The following is an 8,766-nucleotide window of genomic DNA, read 5'->3' as shown; positions in this document are numbered from 1 at the left end:
TTAACAAGCGATCTGAATTTAACGGGTCCGATGATAATTGTAAACGGTCATCATGAAATGTTCTAGTAAATTTGGCCACGATGGCCAAAGGCAGCATTTAATTTTTATTTCAGGGAAAATGAGATGGAAAAAGGACGAAGCGACAAAAAGACGGTCGGGGATCATAAAGATGCGGGGATCAAACATGCGATGCATAATGGGTAATGGTATCTCAAACAATCAAAACCCATGAAGGGAAACAAAGTTAGGGCAGGCATTATCGCTGGATCGGAGGCCAAGGATGGCAAAAAATTCGGATAGAATATAGATAACTTACATATTTTACGAAAGTATAACAACAAGCCTCACTTTTTAAAATAGATTTAAGATCGGTTACCACCTTTTTCCCATAGTGTGTAGAGCCTTCCGGTCAGATCCCGGGAACGCTAAGAAACACTGTCAATACGGACTGTCAACTGTCAATTTGTTCTTCAATTTTCTTAACGTGGTGTGAAGTGTCTGCATCCATTTGCTTCGCTCGGGAAAATCAAGAAAAAGCTAACTAACCGCACACAGAAATGGCCGATGAGTACTTTTACGGTAAGTGTTCGATCGTTTCTACCGATTAAGCTATTGGGCCGTACTGGTGCGACGGTATTTCGAGAGTTTTCCAGCGCGTACTGTGAGTGAAAAAATGCCGCCAACCCACAGCAGGCACGCACCGCGTTCGCCAATGTCGTCGTACCCGCTTGGGTCTTTTCACAGACAAAAAGCTCCGTCTGGGCCTTTTTTGCTCGCGCACGAACCGCGCTTTCTCGGTCAGAATTTCAAGCCGCACGATGGTGCACCATTATTCGCGGTTATGGCGGGTCTAGCCATTTCCATGCTGCCGCACAAAAACCAAGGCGGCGTTAAGCAACTGCAAGCCGCTTTGTGTGCGTGTTCGTCAAGTTGGCAATATCGCCATTAGTTACCGGCCTTTGTGCTTCTTCATACGCCGGCTTTAACGCGTGCCGCGGATGGTGTGCGCCCGGAACGAGCTCGAGTCGCTTGGTAACGGAGTCTAGTAAATATTCCTAGCATGCGTTTGGGAAAAAGCGCATCGTCACTACTGTACGATAGAACGTTCTCTTTTCCCGGCATTTTGTTTTCCCATTTCCATCCCTGATCAGCCCTGGCGAGTGACGCACGGTCAAGCAAGGGGTGAATCAAGCCGCGGCACTTTTTCAATGCCGCGTTTTTTATCGCTTCGCTCGGAATATCGGCTTCCCCTTTCATGCGCTCGCCCTCTTCGGAAAGGCGCGCGTTGGTAGCACACGGACGCGAATACACTGCGTACGGTGAGCTTATTGTGTGCGTGCATCGTGTGCATGTGTGCCTGTATTGGTAACGGGCCTTTTTCGTTTTTGTTTACTTCATCCTGTTCCGCTTTGCATTCGCGCTGCCCTGCTGCCTGTCAGAAAACATGGCCTTAAATTGTGTGTCCCGGCAGCAATGGCGGCGCTTGTTCTGTGATTCAATTTTGCAAAGTCCCAAATAGAAATTTTTGTTAATTTCAGTACGGTCGGCGGTTGCGACGCTTTTAGATTTAATCTAACCAACGATTGCAAAAATTACTCGTCCACTTGCAGGAGCGACCCTGAAGGAGGGCAACAAAACAGTGGCATGGGATCCGGAGAACAAGTCCGATGAGTACCCGAGGACGCACAAGCTGGTCATCAAACAGTGCATCCTGGGCCACGAAGCGGCCGCCGACGAGTACAACGTTGTGCAGGTGGAAACGATGACGATCCGCGACACCCTTCGCATTCCTATTGCCGTGCTGAAGGTGGGCGAGACACGCCAGTGCCGCATGGACCTGGAGTTCTCCGATGCGCCCGTCACCTTCACGTTGATCGAGGGCAAGGGTCCGGTACACATCCACGGCCAGCATTTGCTCGGCTCGCTGGTGGAGGAGTTCGAGGACATGGAGGAGATGGAGGAGGAAGTACTGGACGAGGAGGAGGCGGACGAGGATGAGGACGAGGACGGTGCATCGGCCAAGAAGAAGCCAAAGCTGACCAACAACTCCAAGGGCAAACCGGGCGGCGCTCCGGGTGGTCCGGCTGGCAGTAAAAACGAAAACTCCCGGAAGAGGAAATAAGCAGCCCGGCGGACAACCAGTTCAACAAGAGCCACCGGCGGCGACGTCATTCCTCTCACATTCATATTATGTATTACACACCGTAAAAACAAAAACAAAAACTATCACGAGCAGAGTTAGCATCAGCAGGACACGCACAGAAGTCGCAGTCAGTCAGCCATCATCCGGTCAGAATCAAACAACAGCCGGGGAATCAAATCAATCCACCATTTCATGCAACAACAACACGTATTCTTTTGCCAAAATCCGTTCTTTGCTTCGCTGTGCCATCGATCGGCGTACTTAGAATAAGTACAACGGAGAAAGATAGAGAGAACTCGGAATGCCGTTCGCGTGGTACGGCGAATGCAGGGGTTTCAGTTTCCTTTTCATATGCTCGATGTTTGAAGAGTTCAATGTAAAAAACAATGTCAGGAAGTGAGTTCCTGTGTAACTAACCTCCTAACGAGAGTACATTTCTACTACGAATACCGGCTATCTGAATGTGCCCCCCGCGTGGAATCTGTCCCGTCTGTCTAGGGCCAGCGGTGCGCAGCGGTTGAGTTAATTGAAACTAAGCAAGACAAACTGTAATAAGTAATGAAAGAAATAATAACAAACACATGATGGTAAACTCCGAACGAAGATTCTCAGTGCACCGCGCGGACAGTCTCGATTTATTTCGAAGGAGCCTCTCCTATGTCCCGTTTAATCTTTTGATTCCTGTGTGCGATTGTCCACGGATTGTGTTTGTCGCTTCAATTCTCCATTCGGAAAAGAAGGTTCACCAGGCCTTTCAGATCGGGCCAGGGCTTGTGGACGTTCAGTGATTGTGCGTCACTGCAAACCAGATGCGTGTAGGGCTCTGTGGTCGAAAAAATGTATGTGACCGGCAAACAACAATAAAAAGTACCATGAAATTCCGGGAAAATCCAGCCAAATCCACGTGGTCGAACTTGAAGGTCGTGATTTTTGTCGAGAAAACAGAATGCACGGCGAAGCAACAGAAGCCAGAGGGATCGCGCCGTAGGTTCTAAAAAACGGTTAATAATTCGAAAAATGTGGATCCGAAATGTGCTCTCTCCCCGAGGATCGAACGCGATTTAATGCATACAGTCCGTGTGAGGTAATGACACAATAAAAGGAATTCAAGGAAACGAAGAACGGAATTGCTATTTACTGAGCTTTCGCTCGGTTCCGATGACTGAGTTCTTTGAGCATACATTTAGGCTGAAAGTTGCACAGCGCAAGATCTCCGTTTGGAAGCGCAAAACCGAAAGACAAATTAACTATCGCCCGTCCGTTTCAATAACTTTATTTCATAGGCAGATTGTGAGGTTTCGGTAAAGACGTTCCGCTTCCCGTTCAATCGCACGGGACGATATGGCACCTTCTTTTAGAATCTGTGTACCGGAGTTGGAACAATTACCGCTTGTATGGTTTTGTAGGCAATTCACCGTGTGACTCAGAGATAGATCGTTACACTTGATTCGCTCGGGCTCTGCTTCTGACTCTGCGCCATGATAATTTAATAATTTGGAAGCTAGAGAACGGTTATGTTACCCCACTTTGGGGGGTTTGCTTGTGCTACTTTTGATTGCATTCTTTTGTTCGTTCGCTTTAAATTCTACTGCAAACATTTTGCTACACACCTTGCTGCTTTGTCTACTGAAGGAACTCGTACTAATGGAACATGGGCAGGTTGCGATGGTGCTACGATGCAAAAGAAGGCCTAACTCGATCTATCATACTTCCGCTTCGCCTACTATGGTTCATGGAGCACTAGACCCTACGCTGTTTCGAAGCACATGACAAGACATTGCCATTGGTGCGTTGCTACCTTTGCATTTAAACTATCTGCCGACTTGCGGCTTGTTACGGGCAGTTTGTGTTGGCTTCCTGCGCGCCTGAGTTATTAGTTTGAACATCCTAAAATACGTGCCACGTACCATAAAATTCGAAAAATAACGGGTACGATAAAATCGCTTTATTTGGTAATTTTGCTTTGCGAAATGTGCGACTAACGCTTTTGATAAGGTTTTTTTATTCAACTAAACAAAACAGGAGCTAAAACCACAATGAAAACAAAAACATAAATCCCTACATTCTATGTGGCTCCACATCGGGGGCAGAACTGTGGCTTTCTTGCAGTGTTACACCGGTAATCTGCATTCTGGGTGTACTCGGCGCAGATGTTAGGCGCCCAAGCCCAATTGCTTTCGAATTCCCACAAACCTTCCAAGAACGCGCTGTGGTCTGCGGTCTGGCGCAAGGAAGTAATGACTGGTGGGGTCTCACATCGACGAACTGGTCGTATTGCTGTCCGGCACGGAGACGGTTGTTTCGAGCACGTAGACGAGATAGCATCTTAGTTCGGTGATGGCATCGTCTTCAGACGCTCGAAGGCTGCCTTCTCGAGGGTTTCCCGGTGGTTGGGATGAGCGATCTGAATCAGAGCGTACGCACGCTGGCGCAAGCTGCGACCGAAGAGGTTAGCAATACCGTACTCGGTGACAACATAGTGCACGTGCGCACGGGAAGTGACCACACCGGCACCTGGAACGGAGCAGAAAATCAATGAAGGAAATTTGCATATTTTGCCCTAACTTTCTGTGACCCGACAACTTACCCGGCTTTAGAATGGGAGCAATCTTGCTCTCACCCTTGTTGGTGGACGATGGCAGTGCAATGATCGGTTTACCCTTGCCATCGAAACCTTCGGCCGCACCGCGGATAAAGTCCACCTGACCGCCGAAACCGGAGTACATACGCGTGCCGATCGAATCGGCGCACACCTGCCCGGTAAGGTCGACCTCGATGGCCGAGTTGATGGCCGTCATTTTGGGATTCCGTGCCACGATGCCCACGTTGTTGACGTAGTTGATCTCGAGCATTTCTGCAAGAGAACCGCAATGCACGTTGTTACGTTCCTTTGGCCGATGGGAGGTACCTTCTACGCCGACCACTTACCGATGAAGGGATTGTTATCGACGAAGTCGTACAGCTTCTTGGTGCCAATCAGGAAGGAACCGACGATGCGGCCCCGGTGGAACGTTTTCTTGTCGTTCGTCACGCATCCCTTGCGCACCAGATCGACCACACCACCGGCAAACATCTCCGAGTGGATGCCGAGGTCCTTGTGGTTGTGCAGCGCGTTCAACACTGCGTCCGGGATGTTGCCGATGCCCATCTGCAGTGTTGCCCCGTCCTCTACCAGGTTCTCCGCGATCAACTTGCCGATCTTCGTTTCCACGTCGGACATTGCATGGCCACCGTGTTCGGGAAGCGGAATGTCCACGTTGACGGCATAGTCAAAGTGCGACTCGTGAATGATGCTGTCCCCGAAGGTCCGTGGCATCTGTTTGTTGACCTGGGCGATGATAACTTTCGAGTTTTCGAGCGCCGCTCGTACGCAATCGACGCTGGTGCCGAGTGTGCAGTACCCGTGGTTGTCCGGTGGCGAAACCGACACGATGGCCACGTCCGGCTGGATCAGCTTGCGCCTAAAGAGGAGCGGAATTTCGTGCAGAAAGATGGGCACGGCATCGCCCCGGCCATCGGCCACGGCGGCCCGCACGTTGCCACCCATGAAGAGCGATTTCGAGCGGAAGACATCCTTGGCCTCCGGCTTGCAGTACGAGGCCGGACCTTCGGTGTGCATATGCGTGACGGTAATGTCGCGCAGCTTGTTTTCGAGACCGTGCTTCGTCATCGCATCAAGAAGGTGAACCGGGGTGGCCGCAGCACCCTGCGCGAACACTACATCTCCTGGAAAGCGTAAGTTAGATAAAGAGGGGTTAAGTGAATGATTGAATAAAAGTTGTTTATGTGCCATCTTAAAGTAAAATATTCTTCATTAAGACACTGAAGTGATGGGAACTGGCTAAGAACACGGAATTAAGTAAACAATCCATCGTTCCGGCCCGATAAGAGTAATCTTATCGTGGTGATTATATAGAAAGGGGCAGCTAACTGGAAGAGGCGTTATCCCGAGGCTTTACGGGAAACATGTGGGGGCAAACCTTTCAAGGTACCGGTTCAGGGTTCATCCATTGACCATCGGACTTTCGAAAACCCAATCAATTGTCATCCTTTAAAGGGAACCATCCACACAAACGATAGTGTAAATCGTAAGTTATCAATAACAAGCATGTACGAAAATCAATCCTCCAATCCAAGTAGGCTTCTTGGATGTGCTAAAAGAAACTGAAGGTCGATGAAAATGAAACCCAAAAACTGTTCCAACGTCTTTGGCCTAAAACACGTGACAAAAGCTGAATGTAATGTTATCTTGTCGAAAACTGGGAAGTACACGGTCCATCTATGGGTTGCCAATTAGCTCACAACCCGTGCATTGTAGTGAGCACGGACGGGTCATAAATTAGAAGATTAACAATTAGTATGACAACCCCGTACGGTGACGCCACTTGGAGGCACCTTGGTTCTCCTTGGAACGGCTCAAACTTTATTCGTGTGAAGGTGGTTTGGAGGCCCACTAGCGACATTCGATTCGCATCCATTAACAACTACTACTACTATTCCCTCTGAACGGTCAGCAAGCGCCCGAGGTAATCATGTAATTGCCTTTCATTGGCCCCGAATGCAATTGATAAATGTATGCAACGGCGCAACCTTTACACAACCATCGCAGTATGCATCGCAAAATGCGGAGACTACTTGGATCAACGCTTCAACGTCCATCGTGTTGAACGTAGGTTTAATTAAAATTGAAATGTTTCAAGTTGTCCCTCATCTTAAAATGAACAAAGTTAAATGACATATTTTTCCTAAATGGCATTAATACATCGTCCTCGGCAAACACTTGCAATGAACCCAATTCTAAACTGGTTTTCTGGTGAGCTCAGGTTTTAGCTCTTCAAAGAATGTAAAATATGGCCCGACGAAGCAGCAGAACCATTGAAACCGGATTGGTCGGTTAATCCAGCCTCGTGTTTATGCATGCTAGGAACTAGTATTTCGTTCTATTCCTGGCCAGCTCCCGGTGCGTGGGCCGCCCCCAAGGGCACATGCTCACGCAAAGGGACCAGTGACCTAGAAACCTTCCGTAGCGGTGTTCCGCTGCTAGAATCAAACATAAATATAAACGTCGGTTTTTAAATCTCTCGTTCCTCGCTCGTTTACTTTGACCGCAAGCGTAATTCACGTGACATTGACATTCGAACCACTTTCGTTGGTTCCACATGATGTGTTGATTGGTTTCGTGTACAGCCAGACGCGATGGATTTCGCATGCGGAATGTAACTAGTTTGTGCGCTCCGCTTGGCTGCCTTATTGAGTTATCACGCAATTAGGAAGCCCACTTATCACATTGCTGTGAGCAGCACCTCTCTATCGGTCATGAGGCCGCTTTTGACTGTAGTCTGCCGACTTGTTCCGGACAGGCGAGCAATGTTCAGCCTACTAGGACTGGCGACTTTGATTGGTGGCAAACAAAAATGCACCGAAAGCATCACATACCCTAGCGACCCAATCGATTACAAAGTCCAACTGATAATCACTGTTTACGCGTCTCCCGGACATGTAAGAATGCTGTACCAGCGCAGCCAAGATGACCTTTGGCCGCCGAACGGTGACGCGAGGCAATTGTTATGTAGACACACCAAGCAGCACTTTTATCAATGCCAGACCGACCAGAGTACTGAGATTTCGTGGCCAATGACCTCGGCGCGGCTCATTTGAACATCCCCAGGCCCAAGTGAGGCGGCGCCGCGTTTGTGTCGGTGGTAAACGTCATCCGGTCCGGATGGTTAAAAAATGCGTAAAAATGCCCATCTTCGTGTGACGTCGAACGCAAGTGGCATAAACACCAAGCGCGTTGCGTAACGGCACTGCGTCCCGCACTCGTAATGGCCCTTTCCTGGTTCTAGCGGCGCACTAAAAGTCCTTGGCCAACAAGTCTATTCGGGGGCACCAATCGAGGGAGGCACCGTGTGTAGGCAACTGATTCGACAGTCTTTCGTTTTTACCTGATTTAATCACTTTCACCGCTTCCTCGGCCGTGGTGTACTTCGGTTGCCGCTCAAGCGGTTGCGAGATTTGGTTCGAGTAGGTGAAGAACGTCTTGGTTTGGGCTCCAGTTGCTTTGGGTAGCAATTGGTTGGCCGATTTCCGGGCGAGCCGTAGCGCCATCGACGACATGTTGTACGTTGTTTTTCTACTCGTTCGAAATGAAATCCTCCGAAGGGTTGTTCTGCGCTTCAAATTGCACTGCACTGCGGAACGGGCTTCTCCGGGTGAGGGAATTAACGAAGGGGAATTGAATTAAAGTCAACGCGACAAACGAAACCCCGACGCGAGGAGCACGACCCTAGCGCGAGCAGGGAAAAGGGTGAATTGGCAAAAGAAATAGGCCGCCCGGCCCCGGCGCGAGCACTAATAAAATAACAAAAACGAAAACGAAGCGCAGCGATTGCACGACACACTCAAAGGACTCGTCTTATTTTCGCGTATACAACGTTGTTTAGTTTTTCGTATTACCGAGGACCGAATTACACTGAATTAATTTCGAATGACCAAAAAATTGCTTTATTCTCTCACGGTGTTTCGTCGCCTGTCGTCCTTAAACATCGCCGCCAGGCGATGTTTCTGTCACTGTCAAATTGCTCTCTGTCAAAACGACGCGTTACGTTACGCGTTTGTTTAAA

At 49.1% G+C, this 8,766-nt stretch overlaps 2 protein-coding genes across 2 annotated transcripts; one reads left to right on the top strand and one right to left on the bottom strand.

Moving 5' to 3' along the window:
* Positions 1 to 479: 479 nt before the first annotated feature.
* Positions 480 to 2,748, top strand: LOC131214217 (nucleoplasmin-like protein). Its single transcript, XM_058208597.1, has 2 exons — positions 480 to 579; positions 1,611 to 2,748. The coding sequence occupies exons 1-2, from the start codon at positions 558 to 560 to the stop codon at positions 2,120 to 2,122; spliced, it is 534 nt and encodes a 177-aa protein (XP_058064580.1). The 5' UTR covers positions 480 to 557; the 3' UTR covers positions 2,123 to 2,748.
* A 652-nt stretch (positions 2,749 to 3,400) lies between these two features.
* Positions 3,401 to 8,415, bottom strand: LOC131214218 (4-hydroxybutyrate coenzyme A transferase-like). The gene is made up of 4 exons (XM_058208598.1): positions 8,089 to 8,415; positions 5,072 to 5,869; positions 4,731 to 4,997; positions 3,401 to 4,657 (listed from the first exon to the last, which is right to left on the bottom strand). Exons 1-4 carry the CDS (start codon positions 8,258 to 8,260, stop codon positions 4,470 to 4,472), a joined length of 1,425 nt encoding a protein of 474 aa, XP_058064581.1. The 5' UTR covers positions 8,261 to 8,415; the 3' UTR covers positions 3,401 to 4,469.
* Positions 8,416 to 8,766: the final 351 nt, after the last annotated feature.

Source organism: Anopheles bellator, unplaced genomic scaffold (assembly GCF_943735745.2).
Source record: "Anopheles bellator unplaced genomic scaffold, idAnoBellAS_SP24_06.2 scaffold00278_ctg1, whole genome shotgun sequence".
In the NCBI taxonomy this organism is placed as follows: domain Eukaryota; kingdom Metazoa; phylum Arthropoda; class Insecta; order Diptera; family Culicidae; genus Anopheles; species Anopheles bellator.
Note: the sequence above shows the minus strand (reverse complement) of the source record. Positions and strands in the feature narration are given on the sequence as shown.